This window comes from Tympanuchus pallidicinctus, unplaced genomic scaffold, assembly GCF_026119805.1.
Source record: "Tympanuchus pallidicinctus isolate F22 unplaced genomic scaffold, pur_lepc_1.0 scaffold3, whole genome shotgun sequence".
Lineage (NCBI taxonomy): Eukaryota > Metazoa > Chordata > Aves > Galliformes > Phasianidae > Tympanuchus > Tympanuchus pallidicinctus.
The window spans coordinates 106,504,357-106,529,154 of record NW_026294747.1 but is presented as its reverse complement, the minus strand read 5'-3'; the positions used below and the strand labels follow the sequence as shown (position 1 = coordinate 106,529,154).

Here is a 24,798-nt window from a genome sequence, read left to right as displayed (position 1 = left end):
ACCTCTCTGCGGATGGAGAATTCTAAGTGGAAGAGATGGAGATCTTTCAGTTGTGTGTGGAATGTTAAAAACAAAAATCATAATATACTTGAAAAGACACACAGACAGGTGACAACCTTCAGGAGGCTAGGCTTCATTAGCTCTCTTCAGATTTTTTCAGCACTTAGATGAAAGATCAGTGGAACCTGGAATACCCAACATCTGGAGAATAGTTGATACGGTAGTGTTAATTCATTCAGCTCAGAATACCTCAGTGCCACAGAACTGCTGGCAGCTTAGAGCAGCATTCATGAAAACAAAAGCACTGAAGGGCAGGTGGATTATAGAAGACGACTTCTCTGTATCCTTGGGCATGTAAGTGAGCTGAAAGTAGACAAAAATTGCTTATCTGATCATTTCAAAACACTTTTTTTTTGTTTTTTTTCAAACTATCATCAGTTACCACTTTTTTGTTGTATTTTTATTTATTTTATGTTTTCAATTATTCCATTGCATCATCAGCAATACTTTTAACTCAAATGTGAAAATGTTAAGAGTATAGGAGCATACTTATAGTGGAAATAACGAGACTTTGGAATAGAAAATGTTCTCATTAAAAACCCTCCTGAGATGATACAATTGAATTACTCTGTAGTCATTGAAAATAAATGGAAGATTATCTAGGATGAGTCAGGAAATATATTGAGACATGTACTACAGAAGTCCATCCTATAATGGTATTGGGAGATGGAACAATAATTAACCCAATAAGTCTTTCTCATCTGTTGTTCTGTGGATTTATAAGGTCTGAAATCCTGTGAAATGAGAACACTTTTTGGCTGATTTGAACTGCTAATAATTTCAGAAAGAAAAAAATTGCCTCAGCCTGATGAGTGAGTCAGACTAGAAATCTAACACAGCTCCAAAAGGCTGGGAGTGTATTTCTATTGCCACCAATTGTAATTCTTCACCCCAGGAGAATACGAGAACAAAAAATTGCATTATTAAAATTCACTCACTGCTGTGAGGAGTAATTAATACATAGGTTCATCAGTACATGCTTGTGTTTGATAGCTAACAGGTTTCATGCCTGATCTTTTCTGAACAGCTGATTCAATTTGGGAGTAATTGCAAGTAATAACACTTCTTACACTTGAGGGTTCTCTCTCCTTTTTATCTTAGTGCTCCAGCTCGGTTTTCAACACTTAGTGAAAGGTGTAAATAGCAGGATATAGCTGGAATAGGGGAGAAATTATTGTATTTGGCCTTAGATGGCTTTACAAACATCAGTCACAAGTTGTGAGCCTTAGGCCTGGAGTCCTCTGCTGTGTAGAGTGGATGAATTTCTCTGTCACCTTCCTCAGCTGCAGAAGTTCCACTTGTGTTGTGCATCCCTGTTAGTACAATACAATGGTTATTATCAGTCAGTTTCTGCTTTCTGATACTAATGCATTAGAAGTGAGCCAGGAAACTCCCCAAGCTCCGCATACACTTCATCAGAGCACGCTTTCCCACCAAGAAAACAGATGCTCACCTCCATCCTGTGCCCCACACAGCACCAGCACGACTCTGGTTTTGTGATAGGATTCTTCTATATGCTTACAACTCCCCTCATACTCCTGCCTTTGCCCTGTGATTCTCTGCCACCCGTTACAGGCATTGGGCGCATTGTATATTCTTTTTTTAGCTTGCACTCCTGATGAAATCCTAGAGAGCTTTTCGGAGTATTAATTACTTTTCTACTGAGAATTTAAATCAGCTTGTTTGCACTTGGCTTAGCAGGATATTCGAGTGGATCATTCCATGTATACTAAAGCATAAGATGTCTGAGAAGAAGCAGTAACTATTTTTTTATTTGAGGTCCATAGATACATAGATAATGGCTCTATTTGTCAGGCAGCTGGAAAGACAAAATAAATGGAAAGACAAAATAAAGCTCTGAAGTCAGGCTTCTGTATCTGTGTAAGCACATTAATATCCCAAGTCACAGATTTGTAAAGCTGTAACATAGGAAGTAGTTCCTGGAGAAAGCAGAGAGATCTGCTTACTGGTCAGTACCTTTGAAAATCAAATCACACTACCTGCTCCTTAAATAAGTAACTTCATCACATAACATGCTAATAGCCATTGCATTAGGATGTAAAAAGTTATTAGCCTAACAAGCCCTCTCATTCTGCATCCCTGAAGTAGCAGAGCTTTTGTGTTACTGATGTGATACAGTTGTTAAATCATCCCTACACATAACCTGAGTTGTCCTGAAGTATGTGGCACAGGTCATGCAGTTAAAGGGGTTGATCCTCAAGTTACTGAAGACCAATTCTGCCATGTTGTAAGGGATGCACTACAAACTTTTTGTGGACTGATTTGTGCTGAAGAAGTTAAAGATCTAATCTAGAGTGAATTCTGTCATCTAAACTGCAAATCATCGTGCTTTCGAGAGTTCTTTTGAAAATCTCATTTCTCCCCCTTCTCATCAAGCGTTGTCCTTCACCTGTCGCTTTCCCTCATCTCTGAAAAGCTGGGTGCAATGCCTACAGAATACAATATTGGCAGCCTCTCAGAGTGTGATGGCGTGTTTTGGCTGAGACTTGAAATTTTCACGTGCTTCTCTAAATTTTGGAGGGTTGAATGTCTTGAAATACTTTTTTCTCTGCTTATTGGATAACTTCCAGTACTTTCTGTGGGCCGGATCACCATAAACACAGGTTTTTTCACTTTCCTATGTCCGGTTCTCTTCTCTGCTCCCAAAAGCTTAAGTTTAGATAGCATTTAAAGAATCCAAAGGAATTTGTCAAGTCAGGTTTGAAACCCCACATCATGTTCCTCTGAGCAGAGCTCTCAGCACTGGGCTGAAATGGGGCTCACAGAATCACAGAATGGCCAGGGTTGGAAGGGACCTCAAGAATCATTAATCTCCAACCCTCCTGCCACATGCAGGGCCACCAATCTCCCCATTTAATACCAGACCAGGGCTTCTTTTCATTTGTTTTCCTGTTGTCATTCCTCATCAGTCCAGTATCAGCAATAAGGAGGATATCTTCCTGGCAGCTTTGTGCTTAAGGATCTTTAAGATGTAGGACTGTGGATTCATCCTATTATTTTGAGGGGCTAAGGACTGTAGATTTGGCCTGGCCCCCAGACCACAAGAAGTAGCATTTAATCCACCACCTCTCTTCAAGGGGCAGACTGGACATGAAGATACCTGTTAGGAGGTTCTGAATGCCTGTCTACACACATCTTCTTCCCTGTCAGTTTGCTCTAGGTCTCTCCTTACTGTCCATTTATTGTGTATATATATCTGTATTCGCACTTGATAACAAGTATGCTTTAACGTAGTACCCTCTGGAAGACTTGGGCAGCAGCTGTCTCTGCTGATCTTTCAAGATTAGCAAAGATCTGTCACACTCCTTGATGATGAACAGTTTTCCACCCAGAAAAGCAGCCAGGCAGAATATCAGAACACCACGTTTGTTTGGGATGTCTGATGACTTGCTGAAACTGCTATAGAGCAGCTCCCTGTAGTTGTTGGGTTCTGAGCAGCAAGGGAGAATACAGGGAAGAATCACTGGATCTGCTGTGTGCTGTGCTGGGATTGCAGGAAGGCTGACAGACTTGCTGTGCACACAAATAGCATTAGCTCTATGTTTGCCAGTAAAGTCATATCCCAGAAGCACTGATATTATTCAGCTTGTCCTACTGAGCACACACACACCTTTTTGGCTTTTGGAAATGGCAGACAGAAGTTTGATGACATCCGGATAAGAGTTGCAGCTGTGTTTCTGATTCAGGACAACGAATGGGAGCTTTTCACAGCCTTCCCACCAAACATAGAAATCTTTTTGAACATGAGTCTTGTGTAAAGAATCTTCCTGACCATCTTTGATGATCTGTGAGATACTTGGTACAACTAAAGTGGAATCTGGTAAGAATCATTTGAGTTTGAACTTCTATAAAACCACTGTTCCTCTTCACCTTAGGTAACAGCAACTACAGAAATTATGTAGTGTTTCTAGTGCAGAATGGCTATATTTTCTTCTACTTCCCTCTTGCTTGTTCTGAATAATATGTATGAAAGTTGATTATCTTCTTCAGCGTTTTGAATATGTGAAGACCTCAGTAAATCCCTAAAATTGTTATTTTAAAGCCAAGGCCACTTCAAAAATTATTTAGAGCTAAAAATAGTGATTGTATTGTAATAGAGCTTATGCATATCCTAACTCCAGATTCCTGCTCCTACAGTGTGCAGTGTTGAGTTAGGTATGGTTTCTAGTCTGAAGAGATGACAGCGCAAAGAGACCAACTGAGAGTACAATAACAGAATATATGAGCATTGTTTGCAAACATTATGATAACTTAATGTGTTTACCCCTTAATTCTTCAGAAAGTATTCAAGCAGGCAGGAATCAGTCACCTGGAATGGCAGAAGAAACAACAGACTGGGGAAGGAAAGGCTCAAGTTAGCAGAGAAAGGAAGTGGAGGAAACAGGACTGAGGAGCTACTGGGCTGAGGCTCTAGCAGGCACACAAAAAACAAGAGGTGGAATAGAGGCATGACAAGATCTATTCAAACCAGGGAAATACTGCAGAATGGCAGTATAATCCAGAGATATCATTAGCTTCTATGGAGGCTGAACAAGCAATAGCTGCCCGGCTGGGTCCTAGCAGCTGAATGGACTGGAGATCTTTTCTCCCCGTCTCCCCAAACCAGAATGAGCCCAAGATTTTCCATAGAGGCAGAGAATTCACTGCTACTCATTCACAAAACTGGGGACTCATCTTTCTTTCTTTCTATCTATCATCACAGTGCTATACAGGAACTCGAGTTTTATGACATAAGATAGGCCTGATGTTTTACAGGGAAGCTTGCTGTCCAGTGCATGGTGTGTTGGAAGAGATACATGCTCAGTGGTTTTAGAAAAATGAGATGTTTGTTCATTCTTTCTGAAAAAGCACTACTATAGATTTAGTAATAAAATTCCAAGATTGTTAGGTATTTACTTCAGTATATTTACAGTACTTGGTTCTTTTAAAAGTGCAGATCATATCTCTGATCACTCTGTTCTGTTTGCCAGGATTTCTGCAGTGCAAACAGGGAGACTGTCAGGCAAGAATACTTTTACAGTTTATTTTTCTTCGTCCTCTGAAGGTCAAAAAGTGTTTCCTATATATAGGTACTAAAATTGTTGAGGATTGGCTCTGAGGACTTTTGAAACTGTACCTCTGAAACATGCCATGTTTTGAGAGGGATGCTTTGAGCCAGTTCCTGACCCCAGGCTATTGGGATTCTTGTTCTCTGACCCCAAATAAAGTCTCTTATTAAGGAGGAAGAATAAGTTCAGCCCTTGTGTTTCAATGATCACTGATTTCCATATCTGAGGTTTTGAGAAAGTAAAAGATGGGAAAGTAAAACTAAAGGACAGAGTAAACCACTCCAAATGTACTGGCCCCTCCCAGATGTCTTTGTTCTGTTTGTGATTTAGCATAACATACAGAGTAGTTTGATATCTTCCAGTCCAACACTGACTGCCTGTTCACACCTATGTGGAGGACTCTAACCATGCAGAAAAAGGGGAACAAGCCGCATCCTTACACAAGAGTCTTCCTGAGAGAATGAAGACTAAAACATCTTCATGCTGTCCAGACTTAAGATTCAGAGTCTTTCTCCAGTGCTGATCTAGTCAGGCAGAGATTGTCAAACACGTATTACCTCCATCTTCTTTTAAATGAGTCTGACTGTTGTCTGTGTCATGCATAAATTTGCTGTCTCTTTGCATTTATGTTTGAAATGTATTTACTTCGGTGATAAGCCAAAGCCTGTAGATGGGAATATTCATACTAAAGGAAGAAACCCATTGAGTCTCAGGTTTGTGTTGGCAATGCTTATTTAAGGTATTGGTCCCTTAAATACTTGCTAAACTGAAGAGCATTCCATGTTGGACAGAATGAATCCACCAGCCTAAAAAGTCTGCTCAAATGCTCAGGAAGATATCACTCTCTGTTCCTAGCAGCATGGGAAAATAGCCATGATCTTGACATCATTTCTTGGATGGATTTCATCATTTCTTGGATGCTAGGAGCATGTTCCCATTCTTTAATTTCACTAACTAGTGGCTGCCTTAGTTAACCATGGCAAACTGCTGTAGATAGATTCTAGAGTATTGCTGGTATGTAACTGTCTGTATTTTTTTGTTGCTTGCAGGATAGCAGAACAAATTGCAACAGATCACATGATCTTAAAGCATTTCTAAATAAATCCTTATCTTTAATGTAGGCCAGTGAATGTTTGAATTACTTCCTTTCTTCCCTTCTGGGACCAAGAACAGTTTAATCAGTAACTCTTTCATTTTCATGCATATGTTTTGGAAGGAGAAAACAGGGTGCCAGAAATACCTTCTTTTCCTTTGGACCTTCTTTTTCATCTACAAGAGAAGGGAGGCAGTTCTGATAAAGATGAGATTTGGCTCCCCTTGAGTTTCATTGGCACTCACACCGTATGTTCCCATATCGCAGATTTTGGTGGGTTTTGAGTTCATCCAAACATGTTGCTGCTTTGTGGGTGTTTCAGTCTTATTCTTTTCAAGCTGTAACAGTTCTTTTCTGTTTTCCACAGACTGTTTTTGAGAGGAATTGTCAATCTGAGGACTGTGCTGCTGATCTGAAACTTCAGGGCAAATTACTGCTATCTAGGTGAGTAGGTGAACTTTTTGTTCTTTCTTAGATGCTGGTACACCATTTGTTTATGTAAGATGTGTTCAAAACTCAAACTACAAATGCAGACATCTTATTTCCAGACTAGGGTGTTGGTGATGATATCATGTCTAGTGCAGTAAGTGTGCACAGAATCAGAACTGTGGTATTGGGTTGGGTGCATGCACAGGGCAAGACCTGTTCTCAAAGAGTTTGCAGTTGCAACAGACAAAACCAGTGACAGCATAGTGGAGAGGGAGAGGGGAGGTTAATTCTGTCCAAATAAAACACCAACGTGGACCACATCATTTTTAAAAGATGATAAAATACTGTTTGTGACATGGTAGAAGTAATCTGCATGGAGAAAAGCATTTTTGTTTAGAAAAAGTGTCATGGAGCGTTTTAAAAATTATGTTTAAGGATGTGATTTTTTTGCCCTTTTTAATTTCTGAGCTTGTATTTTTCCTAACTAATTCTGCTCCTGTCTTTTTGTGAGTACCTTGGAGGTGTCTGATTTCACTTTCTTCTGAGATAATAAACCTAGTCAAATAGACCAGAGGTAAAATTTATGTTCTGTCCCTTGAGACTGGTGATCCTAGGAAAACGCCTATTGTTTTGCCAGGACAGTTATTCAATTTCTGGATAAATCAGGCTAAAGGTGAACTACAAGCACCGTTTCTGTTTCCTTTTTTTTCCCAGCTTTTTAGCACATTTTTAGAAATGGGAAATGCTGATGTAAGTGATTTAATTGTGTTCCAGAGGTTTTACTGTTTGCAGATGCTTGCTTTCCTTCAGGTCAGGAAAGAGAGGGGAAGAAATTCTGGTTGTTAGAAAAAAGAAAAAAGAAAAAGTAATAGGAGATGTGCACTCTTTATGAAAGTGTACAGCATGCTGTAACTGTAGTTGGAGAAGAAACTGAACCAAAGTCAAATCCATGAAGTTATGGACTTAGCCAGACACGACTGAAGTCCACAGGAATGTTTTGGGGGATTGGCTGGGAACAAGGTTGGGTCTCAGGTTGCAGTGTACAAGCTTTGTCTGTGGTTAGTCTGGGTTTTTGACCTTTCATTAGGTCTTAGTAGTGAGAAAAATGTGTTTAGAGTAGAGGTGGAAACCTGTCTGTGTGTGCTGGGGAAGCGAGTGAGGGGGTTTGTCCTGCAATTGATGAATAATCAATTAAAAGCACATTATAAAAACTTGTCAGCCACTGTGCGGGAATCAGTAAGAGCTGTACTTGTGACTGGAGTATCAGACTGTTTACTTTTATGGCTGTTATTTATGTTATCCTGACAATATAAAAGCCACAACTGTCAAAAAAGCTGAGGATATTCAAATGCAGCTTCTGTGATCGTATAGCGAAACGTGGAACGAGCGCTCTCAAGCTGACTTTGTTCAGTGACATTCTGAAGTTCTGTTTGAAGTAAACAGGATGTCATAAAATCTATCACGTCCACACAGAATGGGTTTTCTTTAGGTGAAGAGCTGCATGAACTCCAGCTGTTAAGAATCATAACACAGTGAGTTCTGTCTGAAGAAAAGAGATTTATTTTTAGTGGTCTGTAAAAATTCAAAAGCATGCGTAGATTCTGATTGTAGAGGACTGGTCCTCTTAAAGATTGCACTCATCTTTTCAGCACCATTGATCTCATGCTAGAGACCTCTCTCAGACTTTTTTCAGGTATTTTGTGTTTATGCTAATTGTGTGTAAAAAGGTTTGTTTTAATGTGCTTGTTTTTGGAAGAGCGTAAAAGGTGAGTCTTACTATTGGCAGCTGGGAATTGAGTGACTTTATTAGCAAAATTTTCACAATGCCCTTTTTTTACACAGTTGTGTCAGACTGAAATTGGTGTAAGAATAAAATAAATCGAATGTAGCTAAAACAGGTACTCCAGTAGATTGAGGTGAACAGAATGTCTATGGGAAGACAGTATGTGCAGTGTGTCAGGTATACAGCAGCTCTTTGAAGGCCTTTGCTGGACGCGTGGATAGGGTGATGTGATTGAGATCACTTACCTGACCTTCAAAAAACTTTCATTAGGATTTATCCCCAAAGATCCATGAAGAAAGTAAATTGCCTAGGCTAAGAGGAGTGGTGGTTAAGTGTTACGACCTAATTAAAAAGCAGTCAGCAAGGGGAAATATAAACAGTCTGTTTTCCTGGTGGGGAAACTTCCACGAGTGTTTGAGTTGTGGCCAGAGGTATTCATGCTACTCAGAAATGATTGGGGAAATCTGCTAAAAATGAGTAGCAAGGTGGTGAAGTTTGCGAACCATATCGAGCTGTTTGGGGTAATGAAAGAAAAAATGAAGAATGTTTTCTTAAGCAACCTGTGGCTAATCTGTGGAGTTTGCTGTTGAGGATGTTGTAGAAGTTGAGAATATAAATGGTAGAAAAATGACTAATTTGAATGCTGGAAGCTGCAGAAATGTATCAGGAGAATAACATGATATGCTGTCCTTGTTATTCTATGGGCCTCTGTTTTAGACATGGTTGGGTATAGAATCACAGAATCACAGAATTGTGGGGGTTGGAAGGGACCTCCAGAGCTCATCGAGTCCAACCCCCTGCCAAAGCAGTTCCCTACAGCAGGTCGCACAGGTCGGCATCCAGGCAGGTCTTGAGGGTTCTCTGCTGGGTAGATGGACTTATTCTGGCTGTTCTCACAATTTTTTTCATTAATTTGTAGTGTGTTCGAGCCAAAAGCTGTACAGAATGCTATACACTGTAAGGCATAGTTTTGTCCATCCCAAGCTGTCAAATGTGTGCTGTTCAGAGCATTTGAGCTCGTATTACATTATCGTCAAGAGAACTGCTTGCTGAGGTCACGCTCAGGAGGTCAGGAACTACACAAGCTCCACCAATTTCCAGTTCACCTGGGCTATATTTCAATCACTAGGCTTACCCAGTTGATGAGGATTGCATGTGGCTTTGAAGATATTGAGCATACTGAATGACTGATCTTATGTGGCATTTCTTGGGACACTCCTTCTCTCCCTAAAATTTAACCAGCCACCTCAAATGGGGGCCAGTTACTCTGAGAAATAACAGACAGCATGACCAGGTGACAAAAGTGGTCAAACCAAGCAGATACATGTGTGAGTTGGAAACTGCTGTTCTGGCCAGATATGGCTGGGTTTGTCTCGTTGTTTCCTGTTGTTTCTTGTTGGAGCTGCTGCAAGTGGAAACTGTGCTGCTGGGTGAGCTGAAATCCTTCCCTGTGCTGCTGGTAGTGGGGAGGAGAGGAGCAAAGGGCATTGGAGTGGAAAATAATGAAGCCCTAATAAAAAAATGATTTGGGTGGGTGATAAGCTTATGATTCCAATGTTTTGTGTTTTTTAAAGTATTTTTACTAGAGGGAAAATTGTTCTTTGAGGTGTGAGCTGAAAACCGAGGTTCCATGCTGCACTGGAATAAAGACAAGCTCATAGAATGCATTTATTTTGAGTAGAAAAGGGCATGTTTTCAGTTATCAAAGGAATCTTATTAAGGCTCGATTTCAGTTTACAGATGGATCTCTTTAGGGCTTGTCCTCTTTCATTAGCATACATTTGTATGTTAACCCACCACAATTCGTTGTAAGTATTGTGGGATGATGTAACCAGCCTCTTCTTGCTTGTGGCAGATGACATGAAGGGCAAGTCACAGAGTGCGGTTTGGCAGGCTCAGACTGGAGAATGTGAAGAGCTTCCTTGCATGGGTGGTTTGTGCTGCACTGGGGAGAGGTGTGCAGAGATACTAGATTCTGGCATTCTGGAGTCCAGGACTTGGAGAGTCCCAGCTGGCCTCATCTGCGGCTGAGAACAGTTCTGTGTCGAAGAGCAGGATGGCTGCTATGGCCTAAAAAGCACAATGCAATCAAAGAGTGTTCTGTTGGCTATTAATTTTAAATACATTGTTTAATTTTATGAATATATTTATTGCATATCATACTTGACTTGAATGCCTCACTCTGTTTTCTCAACACAGCAGATGTCTTCTCCATCAAGCTTCTGTAGCGAATACCATGTTTTTATTGAGACTGTCCGTAGCTACTTGTTTAGAAGCTGAACTGCATCTGTTTCCTCAAGATGTGTTGGGAAAACTATGAAATGTGTGTTTTGTGAAGGATTAGGCTTCCCTAGCCTTTAAAGTCTGTTAATCCATTCCTCTGGTTCTTTGTATGGAAGGCAAGCACTCTGATCTTTTAAGGCTAATTACTTAAAAGGGCTGAGAGAACAGAGTTCATGTGGACACAAATCTGGTTTTGCTCCAGTGTCTCATTTGTGCAGATAACTAGCTACAGAGGTAATAGCAGTTTTCAAGACCTGTTTATGCCTCTGTGGGAACCAAGTGAAAATCACGGAGAAGACATCCAGGTGACAGTAAGGCTGTTTGGAAAAACAGACTTTCTTCCTGCTGTAATAAAGCAGCTTAAAGAACAGAGCAGAATGGCAGGTTCCTGATTTAGGGAGGAAATCCTGTCTCAATGTGTACATGACACTGACGGCTCACGTGCTGCAATGAGTAGAGCAGCTTCACAGAGAACAAACAGCAGCAGCAGAAAGATGCTGCAGCATGTTAGGGAGCTGCTGCATTCCAGCCTGAGCTGTGTGCGTGGTGTGTAAAGTAAGGTTGTAAGGGATGGGTCAGTAAGCCTCCTGGATGGAAAAAGATGTAATCAATATTGCTGAGCGATTTCAGGAGAAAGTCTGTCTTCCATATATTTATGTGATGTGAGGTTGTCCTCATCTGTCATTAGAAACAGCTTTACTCACCCATTGGAATACTTATTCTTATGTTTGGAATATGCAGCCTTTTAAACACATTGGCTTTGGAACTTCTTCAGATGTTCTAGATCACTTATTAGATTCAAATTTATCTTACTTCCCTACAGACTAGTTGGGATTCATATCTGTACTTCTGCAAAATGTTTGTTTTGGAAAAGTCAAATTGGAAGTAAAAGCTGTTGAAAGCCAAAGAGGCAACAGGTGCATTTGCAGAGATTTTTAAGGTTTTGCACATTGGTTTTATTTTGCATTGGAGTGAAAGCTTTTTTGTGTGCAGTGGAATTTTGGGGAAATGTCCTTTTCCAGCTAAAGGTCAGGCTTTTGATTTGGGCCATCTCTGCTTCTGCCAGTCCCTCTGGAATTAGCCAGAGGAGAGGCAGAAACTCAGTGTGTCAAAAATTTCATCTAGCTTGAATTGTTTCCATTTTAATAAAACAATGATTTATGAAGAAAAGATATTTTCCAGATATCTCCTACTTAGCTCCATAGAAGCTTATTTTTTCCCTTTCAAGTAAATTCCTTCCGTGGCTTACTAAAATATTAACATGTTTTCTGCCAGTACTTCTTTTGCTTATATGATATGCTTTATCTATCCTGCGTATGTCTCTGCTTTGAGTGATCTTCTGAGGTGTAACCTCAGAGCCTACCTAACCCAGGCCTCACTGAAGACACCTGCGTCACTGTTTAAGGACCTGTTGGATGAGGTCTCCTGGGAAGCTGTCCTTAGAGCCAAAGGAGTGGAAGAAAGATGGCTACTCTTCAAGGCTGCCTTTCTGGGAGCACAAGAGCTCTCTGTCCATCAGAATAAGAAGTCAGTGGAGGCAGGAAAACAACATGGCTTGGCAAGGACCTGCTGATCAAACTGAGGGGAAAGGAAGAGATTGTACCAGCTGTGAAATCACAGAATAGCAGGGATTGGAAGGGACCTTGAAAGATCATTTTGTCCAGTCCCCCTGCCAGAGCAGGAACACCAAGATTAGTCACACAGGAATGCATCCAGGTGGGTTATGAATGTGTCCAGAGAAGGAGACCCCACAGCACCTGTGGGCAGCCTGCTCCAGTGTTCTTTTACCCTCACCATGAAGAAGATTTTCTAGTGTTTATGTGAAACCTCTTATGCTCCAGCTTGTACCCGTTGCACCTTGTCCTGTCATTGGATGTCACTGTCAGGAAACAAGGGTATATCAACTGGGGAGAATATGGGGATGCTGTCCGAATTTGGAGAGTGGGGATTAGGAAAGCCAAAGTGCAGAAAGAACTGAACTTGGTGAGGTATGTTAAAAAAGCAGGATGGGATTCTATAGTTACATTGGCCAGAAGAGGCAGGCCAGAGAGAATGTACCTCCTATGATAAATGAGACAGGGGAACTGACTGACAGATATGGAGAAGGCTGGGGTACTAAATGAGTTTTTTGCCTCGATCTTCACTGGCAGCCAGGATTCTTATATTTCTCTTTTCCCTGAAGCTCGCATCACTGTGCTTCTAGGTGGGAACTGGGGGAGTAAATCCCTGCCACTGTAAGGGCAGGGCAAGTCTGAGACTGCTTCGTGAGACTGAAAGTACACACATATATGGAGCTGGGGCTCCCAGGGTCCTAAGGACCTGACTGATGTGGTTGCTGAGCCACACTCCATCATATTTGAAAAGTTGTGGCTATCAGGTGAAGTCCCCAGGGACTGGAAGAAAGTAAACATCATTCACATTTGCAAGAAAGGGGAGAAGAAGGACCTGGGGAACATTTTGTGGTGATGGCGGGGAGCAATCAGCTTGGAAGGCCAGTGGTATCCTTGGCTCCATCAGAAGAGGGGTGAAACGGGTGGCCAGCAGGGACAGGGAAATGATTGTCCCTCTCTCCTCTGCCCTTGCCCCATCTTGAGTACCACATCCAAGTGTGAGGAAAGATGTGGAGCTGTTGGAAAGGGTCCAGAGGAGGGCCATGTAGATGATCAGATGGCTGGAGCACCTCTCCTATGAAGACAGAGGGAGCTGGGCTTGTTCAGCCTGGAGAAGAAAAGGCTGTGAGGAGACCTCATTGCAGCCTTCCAGTATTTAAAGGTATTATAAAAAGGATGGGAATCAACTTTTTACTTGGGTGAATAGTAGAACAAGGAGGAATGGTTTTAAATTCAAGGAGGTAAGGTTTAGATTGGATGTCAGGGGGAAGTTCTTCACAGAGAGAGTGGCGAGGTTCTGGAACAGGCTGCCCTGGGAAACCTGACCTAGCACCACATTTGGAGCTTGGTGGCCCTGTCTGTGGGAGGGGGGTTGGAACTTGATGATCCTTGGGGTCCCTTCCAACCCAAGGCATTCTGTGTTTCTGTGATCACTACCCTGTCAGTTTACTGAGCTTTGGAACAATTCCAAAGTTTATAAGCATAAGCACGATTTGTATTAGTGGATAAAGAATAATTTCATATAAGTAACTAGATGTGCAACTGATAGAGGCATGTGGTTGTTTTGCAAATATTATGCGTGGCCACAATAAAGAATATTTTCATGAACCTGTTAAAATCAGAGGTCCTCCTTATGGTTCACTAGACAGATGATCAGACTCTAAGCACCTAGATTTAAAGAATGAATCTCAGCAATTTCATATTGACTTGTCAACTTATTGCAGAACCTGAACTGAAGGAATCCAGAAGCTGTAGGAAAAAAAGCATGTGTTACTATAGCTTTGTCCAATTTGCTTTTCACCAGCACGAGATGTGACAGCGTAGACCATAACTGAGTGCAGTAACAATGCAGGTGTTCAGTGCCTTCTAAAGGAAGGAGAAGTAACATCAAATTCTGGTCAGAAGGATTAAAACTGCTCAAGTGTATCTCATGAATACAGTAGACTTTCAAAGAATTTTTTTTAAACAAAAAGGTTTTCACAGGTCAGAGGCTTTCTAAACCCATGGAGAAAAGCTGCAAGATTGTGATTTAATGTGGGAAGCAAAGTTGTTTCATAAATTTGACCAGACTCACGCCTCAGCACTTATCTTCCTTTGATCACACAACGGGATTTTGTTTCCAGAGAGGCGTCACATTTCATGGCCTGCCCCTTGTGGTTTTGTGCCTCTGAAGTGCATCTTAACAAAATAGTCGTGATGAGGAAAAACAATATCCTTTCATTCAGAGCTTAATTACACATTCTGATAATATCTGCTTTTCCCTTCCTCTTCATTCTTTGCGGATTAATTTGTTTTCGCTTATCTTTCATTGCACAAACACTTTCAGTAATATTTTTAACAATCTATTTACCCTCGACAAGCTACTTTAAATAGCAGAGCTGGTCAGATGGAGCTAGTTTGCTGCCTTGTGAAGAACAAGAAAAGAAAAACGAGCACATTTAGCATGCCTATTGCTGGAAAAGTGCTCATGAGCTTTCAGTCCAGACCACATGTTCATATGGCTGTGTACTGGCATGGATATTCCCAACTTCTGGGATGCAGAGATCAAGCTTTAACCCAATCCCTTTGTAGTCATGTACTTCCCAAAGGTTATTTGGTCTTGCCTGAGTACCAAGCCAACTCCAGATATTTTAAAGTGCCAAAAGAGTGATTACAAGGGAGAAGGAATGGAAAAAATTGGAAGAATGGAGTGGTTGTGAGTAGGTTGCTTCCTGTTTTCTCAAGAAATCATGTTTCACTCTTTGATTTTAAGTGATTTCATACAGTGTAATTTAATACTACCTCAAAGTAATTTGGTGCTCTGTAAAGGATGCTGTGAAAATGCTTATACCATTATATCAAGCAATAGATACAGGCCACAAAGTCCCTACCTGTGTGACCTGATGCAGGCTACCTGCTTAGGAGGGAGTTTGGACTCAATATCTCTTGAGATCTCTTCCAATCCCTGCAATTCTGTGCTTCCGTGAAAACAACATCATCGTGACGCACTGTGCTTCACCCACCACAGTGCCAACAGGGTGCAAAATTTCAGGTGTAGCATCTCACGAGTGCTTAATTTCTGCAGAGCTGGCAGATGAAAGCCACTTAGGAGTAGAGAGAAGTGCAAGTTTACATCTGTATTAATGATAATTTCATTTTTTTTTGTTGTTGTTTATTTTTTTTCTTTTTGATTATTTAAAAAACAAAAAACAAAAAAAAATTAAAAAGAAAAGATCTTCTGCCTCATTTGTAATTCCTTAACTGATATTTTATTCTGTGGCCCATTGAGAATGAAGGGAGCTTCAGACACTCTCACTCAGCTGTGATGCTCAATCCCACCGCCCAACATTCAGGAGACTTTTCACTAGGAATCAGCTAATAAATCGGAGTAAATCGGGCAGAATCCAGAGAGGTTTAAGTTGGATATCAGGAAAAATTTCTTCTCAGAAAGACAGGTGACGTATTGGAAGAGACTGCCCATAACATGGTGGAGTTGCTGTCCCTGGAGGTGTTTAAGAGATGTGTAGATGTGGCATGAGGGATGTGGTTAGTGGGCATGGTGCTGTTGCGTTGGTGGTCTTCTAAGGTACTAGATGACCTTAGTGGTCTTTTCCAACCTTAATTATTCTGTGATTAGCACATTAGCGTAGATTAGTGTGTTTGTAATTCTGTTTGGATGTAGGTCTATTTGATGAATCCAGGAAAGAGGGATCTAGTTTCTAACTTAAACCTACAGACAGTTGCTAGTGAATTGAATGCTGCATTTGCAAGGCACGTGGAAAACTTTGTTGTAGCAAGCACTTCCAGCATCTGATTTGCAGTTTCCTGAAAGGGGAACCCAGAAGAGCCTGCAATTAATCAAGATGTAGTACAAGTTGCATAGGGAGCACCATCTCAGGAACAAGTGAATGTTTCCCCTGTTGAGGGTGAAAGGGGATGAAGGAATGGAATTTTGGTTTCCGTTTAGCTGGTTACATGCAGAGCTTCATAAATCTCTCCCAGAATTAATAAATAAGGCCAGTTTGATAGCTCTGGGCAGTCCCTTCCCATAGCACTTGGTAATACCTTACCATGTGGTTGGTAGTAGAGCCTTCAAATGATGAATGGTAATGAACTGCAGTAGTGCACCTCTAACACAGATTCCTAATTTGTTGTTTTAATAACAGGATACTGACTGCCAGTCAGGGACACCATACAAACCAATCATATAAGTCCTTAAGTGCTGCTGTATGTTCATTTTTGCTTGTTTGTTAAGAATCACTTGAGTTTACCCATTGGAATAGAATTTTTGTTTGTTCTCTAAACTAGACCCTAAAAAGTTGTGATTTTGCACAGTTTAAATTGATTGTTTAACTAATGTATAGCCTGGCCTTCTTTGTGAACATCCCAACATCAACGTTTTATGGATCTAAGATGGTTCTTGCTCCAGCAACCAGAGTATAAAGCTAACAGAACAAAAACTTAACATCTAGCAGTTCTGTCCTATATGAGCTTCCTCCGATGCTGGATGGCCTTGATACACTACAGACCACAGTGCAAAGCAGATGCATTGTTGTTTTGGATTTACAGAATAGTTCTTGACTGATAGTTAGCTGCGTGCATGCACACACATCTGTTGTAAAGCTAGCTATGTTAACTTTTCCTGTAGCATATCCTGCAACTACAAAATCTGTTAAAGCTGATGTTTGTTTCAGATCACCAGGAAGATCCTCTTGCTGGTTCCGCCTGAGCTGTTGGCTTAAAATGAAGGAAATGGGATGGTGTAGATTTATGCTGGTTATCATGTTCGAGGTTGAGATGTAACTTACTCTTGACATATAACACCTGCTACTGCAAAAAAGAAAAATTTCCTAGAATAACAAACCTGTGCTGCTTCTAAATTTTCCTCTCTAATTAGCTGCCTTTCATTGACCTCTGAAGGTGACTGATGGATGGGGCACTGGTCTTTTTCTCTCTTGTCAGTGCTCAGCTGACCATTTTTTTTAAATTGCATATTAAAGCCCAGCATTCCAGGAATGAGGCAAGTAATCAAACCTGTCTCATCAGATTTTAATAGCTCTGTTTCTGAAGGCATGAGTTCTATGATAAAACTGTGGTTTGCGTGATGACTTGGATTTTCTGATTCCTAGAAACAGTATTTTGCAAAGCGCTGCTTGACTCATTCTCAAACTGCACTTCCTTTCTATGGCTTCTGGAAATCAATCTTCATTTCTATTAATATTTCTACTCTGGAACAGGCTGCTCAGAGAGGTTGTAGGGTCTGCTTCTCTGGAGACATTCAAATCCCACTGGACACGTTTCTGGATGACCCAATCTTGGTGTTCCTGCTCCAGCAGGACACAATGATCTTTTGAGTTCGCTTCCAATCCCCGACATTCTGTGATTCAACATTACTCTTCCATTGGAAAAATACATTGATTTTGGGTTTGTTGTTTTTTGTTTTGTTGTTTTTCCACATCAGGCTGATGTATGCAACTTCCAGCTACGTGCCTGGCACCATTTATCTTCTCCATTTGTTTCTGCCACTAGTTACTAGCTTTTGTTTGTGCTCTCACCTTAGGACACATATGCTCACACATGCACAGACAGCTGTCTCAGGAGCATAGTGTCATTGGTTTGCTGGACACAACTTGTTCTAACAAAAGATGTTGGTGTGTTTGCATTTCTTCAAGGGTGAAAGATTAGATTAGAAGTTCTGGAGATGTTCAGCCTGATCTTGCTTTTATGTGACAGTTCCATAAACCAGGGTAGCTTCACTCAAACCAAAAGCTACTTGCTAGAGTAAACACAGAAAAAGGAGTTGGCTTCTTCCCCATTGTCTCTTAAGTTCTGTTTATGAAGGGTTTTGAACATCTGGGTACAATTGAAATTACTGATAATAAAAAAGAGAGGCAACGGATTTCTGCAGTGCGATAAGATAAGCAGTGTTTTGATGTGGATACTGTGCCCTGCTCTGTACTTTCTACTTAAATTGGAAGACATTGGTGGCTGGTAGTTGTATCTGTGGTGTAGTTACGGGGGATTCATCTGGATGAATTACGTTTGAGGAAGAGAATTTCCAAAGGAGCCTTCAAAACATGATAACTAGTTGTAACTGTAAAGCACTCTGTTTCAAGACTCATGAGAAGAAAAAACAACTTCCTAGAGTGTTTTTTTTTTTGTGTGTGTGTTTTTTTGTGTTTTTTTTTTTTTTTCAGTTGTTTAGCACTTAAATTTATCTATTTATTTGCTTACGTTAAGGTGTAGGAAAGGTGGAAAAGATAGCATTCTTTGTCACATCCTTGAATTGCAATGTGAGACCTAAAGAGCTGGAGGGAGGAGCTGTGCCCCACAGCACAAACAGCTCTACCTCCTCAGCTCTGGACTCGCTGCAGCAGGTTCCTTTTTCATACAGGGTGTTTGATCTCTTCCTATGGGGAAGCATTGGCCTGTGTTATTTCATCATCCCAGAGAGCAGAGTTGGTGCCGTTTTAGTGCCATGCTCTGCCAATGCAGGCCCTCTCTTCAAATTCTGTTAAGTTTTTCCCATCGTTTGGACTATCTGCTATTCAGAGCAGACTGGGAAAGCAGAATTTTCAACTCTTGAAGCAGAAATGGTCATTAATGAAACAGGCTGCTGGGCCCAGAACTAGCTTACCATAGCTGGCTCCCTGCATCTCAGTTTGACTGCAGCAATCGGCTCTGTGAGGTCTCCTGCAGCACGTGGTAGCTGAAGTTTCTGTGCAAGAGGGGCAAGGCAGCAGTTCAGCTAACACCAAATAAACCACGGCGTACAGAGTGTTTGCCTGAGTCCTTGCCTAGATCGCTTTGAGCTTTGCACAAAATGGAATGCACAGGTGATAGTGAGGCGATGTAAGCAGGTAGCGTAAAATCCAATAGCACTTCCTTCCTGTGGGGTTGTTTTACGTGGGTTGGCTCTGCTTGTGGGGCCGTTACCTCCCAGTTTTGCTTTAAGACTTAGAATGGATTCTCAGAAGATGAGCTGAGAGTTTGAGCTTTTCATTGGCTGTTGGGGTCGAAGTGTTTACAGAGCTCAAAGTTCAGCTGGCCCTTGGGTCTGTGACAGAACTCCCGAAGGAGAAAGGTTTTCAGAATTTAGACAAATATACTGAAGAAATATTTGTCAGGGAGACAAAATACAGACTCAGTATCATAGTGAATGCAAAAAACAACTGCGATGCTGATTGGTGACACTGTAAATATTTGGACCTGTCAGTGTTGTTCTCTCAGATCTATTATTGATCTAAAAGAAAGATGAGACTTCTTCGGCAGTTTAACTTCATCTGTTGGAGATAGGGGACAGACATGTTAGCCTTCAGTCACTTCAAGCCCTTCACCTTCATGCAGTCTGCCCCCAGCTGTGGCTTCCCCTGGCCATTGGGCAATAGCAGTGATTCATCATTCATTCAGATTTGCTGTAAGAAGAGAAAAGCTCATAATATTAAAGGGAAAGTCAGTGGCCCAGACCAACAGGGTAAGTACAACCCCACTACATTCCTTGACCTATGTATGAGCTGCTCAGGCTAAGGGGAAGTGCTAAATGCTTTTTAAATTCTTTAAAAAATGTTCTCAAGTACAGGAAATAGAGAAATATGTCCCTGCATACCTTTTGGAATGCAGATTATGTGTCCCTTGACCCACGTTAATAAAAACACTAGCATCTTGCAGGGTGGGGAAATGAAAAACTGCAGATCTTTTCTATTTGTTTTTCGCAGCTGGTCATCCTTCCCCCACTGGCTGTAGCACAAGGCCTTGGGATGAGCACTGACAAGGAATGTTAAAATGCATTTAAAAAGAAATTGTTTTATCCTGGATCTTGAAAATTGAGTTTCTGTTTTGTTTTTTTTTTTTCCAGTGAAAAGGGGAATGTTAAAGATTCTTTGTTTACATTTGATGCATAGTAGCACGGCCAGTAGATTTAAAACCATGGTAGAATTGTCATCTGTGTAGCGTAAAGTTGGATACTGATTTCCAGATTTTTTTATTACCTGCAATCTCACTCGTGTGTGAAAGCTGCAGGTATGTCAAATTTATCTCCCTTTCCATGCTGATAATAGGTAGCGTGATGTTTTGTGTGCATCTGTGTCCACGGACGCAAAAAGGGTTGCCTGTATTTAATCTACAGATTAACCAGAACATCTATGAATTTCATGTTTAATGCACACTACCTGGCACCAAGCTGGCAGCAGAGCTGCTCCCATACTGCAATAGGTTGTGCTATGAGCAGTGAACGGGGCCTGGGAGCTCCCCTGTGAGCAGGGAGGTTCTAATCCTTTCCTTACAGCAAGTGAGCCTGATTTGTTCCAGATGCATGCAGATTTAGTTACTTGCAAGTCTACCCTTGAAATGTGACTTACAGCACAAAGAATCACTAGTGTGCCCTCAGAAAGTGGGTTTTCTGTTTCTGCTTAGGAAAATGTTGTTATAAACATCATCATTTAGTTATGATGCACTTTTAATGGGTGATTAATAGCTTTACCAAGGAGTATGACACCATAATGGTGTTTAAAATTATGTCTGTGTGGTTACTTTTGATCAGGATTTCATCTGAACATTTTCTTCATTATTCAGTAGGAAGGACAGGATATCTGGGTCCCTTCCAACTTGGGATATTCTGTGATTATCTCTAAGTTAAATCTCAAATTGCTGCTGCCACCAATTCGCAACGGATTCTTTCCTCCTTTGCATATAATTCTATTACATATAAAGTTACTTCAGAAGGGAAAGAAGTAGTGGCAATGTCTGTGTTAGATTGTAATTGTTGGACACGAATGTATAGAGTGCGTAACATGTAGTGCATAACATAAGTATCGTGTAACTTTCCTTCGCTTACTGAAGTGATGCCTCCAGATTTTGCTAACAGGTTTGGTAGATGTTGATTCAGTTTTTGAAGAGACTACCAGAAGTGAGATTATAAAGTTCATGGCAAATAATTCACAGTTATAAGTGGTTGTCTTTATTTATTGCTTTGCAAATATGTGCTTTTGATTATTAATGAATCCCAGCTGATCGTTTTGTGTATCTTCATAATTTGCATGCTTTTCAACACTAAATGTTGGCATAGGGACCAAAAACATTAAATGCTTCCAAGTACTCTCATATAGTTGTCTCTTTCATTTGGTGCATAATAAGTAAAGATTCCGAGTATTTTGACCTCTCAAAAGAGTTTTTCAGTGGATCTTGTGAACACTTTTGCAAATGTTTATTTGCACTGATAGCTGATTGCAAGAATGTACCAAAATGTTTAGAAAGCAAAGAGTCCAATTATAGGTAGGATTGATTGCTGTCTGCAGTTCAGTGAAAGCAGGAGAAAGCAGGCATGTTTCCCGAAGGTTTAGACTTGCTTTTTAAGAACTTCTGATCAAACTGTAAGCCATAGTTTTGGGCTGTAATAAATGAAGATCATCATAAATAAGTACAGGAAACCAGTGGCATAAATATTGCCTGCATTATGTGGAAAAGTTGCACTCAAAATCCACTAGCATCAGCTTCAAAGCCTGAGTCTACACCATCTTGCTCCAGACTTCCTCCACATCAGAGCCTTGGTTGCTTCAGCCTGTCCCTTTGGAAACTCAGGTCTGGAAACTTTTTGCAAATGCAGAGACAGCTCAGTTTGCTCTGCTGTTGGAGTTTTGGTAGGGCTGCAGCTGGCAGAGTAGGGTTTGTAAGTGCCGTTATCTATGGAAACACCCTACTGATGCAGATGCTCCAGTTGCAACCCCATGAGTTCAGCTGGAGGCTGCCTTAACCATGTTCACATCCAGCACCTATGCCACTTTCAGACAATCTCTGATATACCAGGGTGTGGTGTGCGACAGTGCTACCGTCCCTGGTCGATCCTTCGAGAGATGTGTGAATGGCAGGCTGCGTGGCCACCTCTGGATTGCTGCGTGATTGCTGCGTGCTACAGCCTGGATGTTGTGCAACAGCATCTGCTAGGGTGGTGGTGTGTGGTGCCTGCAGGGCTCTGCCCTTTTTCTGACCAGCTACTTGATGGTTTCCCTGTGATGCTGCCTCAATTTCTTCAGGGTATATGAATGATTTTACATTCCAGTTATGATCACTGTAGCCAGTTTGATATATATATTTTCTTTTCTTTTCTTATTTTTGAATGTATACCTGGTATATTGAATAAAATCTTTCAGTATATTTTTAATTCTTAGACCTGGAAGCCTGATACTGTATTTTCCTGTCATTTATCTTAAGCCTGTGTTCTTGTGAGCTCATCTTTTGGGGAGACTAACGTGATTAAGCGTATACCAAGTAAAATGTGTGTATTTGTGATCTGTGATGCCTTACTACAGTAGTGTACCGATTCAGGATGTATAACTGTTACCTTAATTCAACCATTCTCTTGATTTTTCCATTTGCAGAACATGACTCCATCACGTTAAGTCCAGCAAAAACATCCAGTGAAAGATTGGTTGCATTCAGTAGATGGTTATTATAACTTTCATACATTTTTCCATTCATACTAATTTCTGGACTTCATTTAACCCTCTTTTCCTTGTTTTTCACTGCATATACTGTAGTTCTAAGATATTCAGAAAGTTACTAGAATGTTTCAGTAACACTGAAAGACAAAATCAAAATAGATTTTGTGTTTGAATGGGAGCATAATGTACATAATGTTTTGTACTTGTTGCTTTTCACCCATCCAATGACTCTACAGTCTTCAGCCGTTTTATTCCCAGTAAAACCATATCAACCACGAAATGGTTTTACATGAAAGTCGTGGGGTTTTCTTAAAATCACAAAAGGCAGTGTAAGATCTGCCATTCATGAGCTGCTCGTTTTCCACACATCTGCCCGTGCCATGCACTGGCTGTACAGTATGCTGCCGAATTACTGATCACAGCTGTATTGAGACCCTTCTGTGGGAGGAAGTAATCGTGTGAAAAGATCTGTGAAAAGATTGTGTGAGCTGCTGAAAATTAAAGTGATGTGAGTATTTTTTTGCCCGCAGTGTTGATGACAGGACAGCCTACCTGGCTCTGGGAGCAGTGAGGAACATCTCTCTTAACATTTCCATCTCTAACATTGGAGATGACGCCTACGACACCAATGTTTTCTTCAACTTTTCTGGGGAGCTCTTCTTCATCAAAATGTGGCAGAAGGTAAGAAAGGCCAGTGTTGCTGTGAGCAAATCTCTTAACGTTGAACCGGCTTACTTGCAAGATGTTGGAACATGGGTGGCCTTGTCCCCAGTGCTGAGACATTTCAGAGTTGTTTCTGGTTATGCTGGGCTTGAATTTCTTCCAGGCTCTTTATGGAGGTTTTCTCTTTTGTGGGTTTGAGCTGTGTAAATGATACCCTTTGTGCTTCTACAGAAAAGAGCACTGTTATTTGGGGCAAGTTAATGAAATAGAAAGGTTGTTTGCTTGAAGTATTAAGGTATTAAGAGACAGACCTGTAGGATAGCAGAGGTCACTGATATGCGAAGGCCACAATGCATTTGGCCATGTTGGTCATCTCCTGACCTGGATTCTTCTGTTTTCTCCTTGCAGAAACCAAAATGCAAGGCTATTCTTTGCTCATGTTTCAGTGCAAGTTTGGTTTTGGCCAGGGCACATCATTAGTTCTAAGAGCTCCAAAATACTTTTTATTTCACCTGCGTGGGCTCACATGAAGATTTTGAGCTTTAGTCTCTCCACATTTAGATTAAAATGCTCAAGTATTTTCATTAGCTTGAGTTTATCGAGGGTTGTTACATAAATACTGAATTGAGGTTTTTACAAACTGGCTGTGATAGCTGTCTGGTTGAGTAATGTGAAAATAATTGTGCACAACAATAGATTTATGATAACAACATTTTGTTCCCGCTTTCTGTTGTGATTTGTGTCTCTTGGAGCTTTGCTGTGCTTTGTAAGCCATAAGAGCAGTATTAAAAACAGTGGCACAACTGTCACAAAGTATGGGATTAACATGACTCTTTGGAATGATATTTTGCCATTATTCATCACATTTTATAGAGGAAAACTGATAGATTTCGCCTATTATATACCTCTTAAACTGTCTTGTTACATTAAAGTACAAGAAATTCTGACATAAGTTAACTCCGTTGGTTTTCAGATTAGGCTGTGATCCTACACACAGTTACAAACCTGAGAAAGTTCTCTTTGCATTACAAGCTTCCATTATAGATATTATGTATTGCAAGCGTGCAGTTTATCAGGAGAAAAAAAAACCAACAACACAAGGAATAAACCAGAAATGCCTTATCCCAGTATGCAGCTTCTCCTTAATGGAAGTTTACATGGAAGACTTCCAGGGTGGCCCAGCTCCTGTTGAAGTCAGTGACAGGGTTTCCATTGCTCCACACTAAAGAGGAAGCCATTTGATGTATGTTTTTTAAAATATAGTTTGTTTTTCAATTCTGTGCTTACATATTGTGTATTTTACGTGCAGATGAACTGCAACACTAGTTGCTTTCGTTGTCCTTCTTGGCCGATGCTGCCAGGGAACAAGCTGAAGATGATGTGCTGTTCCCGC

The 24,798-nt window shown here is 40.9% G+C and overlaps 1 protein-coding gene across 1 annotated transcript in view; it reads left to right on the top strand.

Annotated features, from left to right (window-relative positions):
- The window catches only part of ITGA9 (integrin subunit alpha 9), a 214,506-nt gene that overhangs the window by 110,180 nt on the left and 79,528 nt on the right, over window positions 1–24,798 (top strand). The window contains exons 17-18 of the mRNA XM_052693234.1: window positions 6,590–6,666; window positions 23,273–23,423. Of these exons, the coding sequence (XP_052549194.1) occupies window positions 6,590–6,666; window positions 23,273–23,423 (228 nt within the window). The remainder of the gene's footprint in view (window positions 1–6,589; window positions 6,667–23,272; window positions 23,424–24,798) is intronic.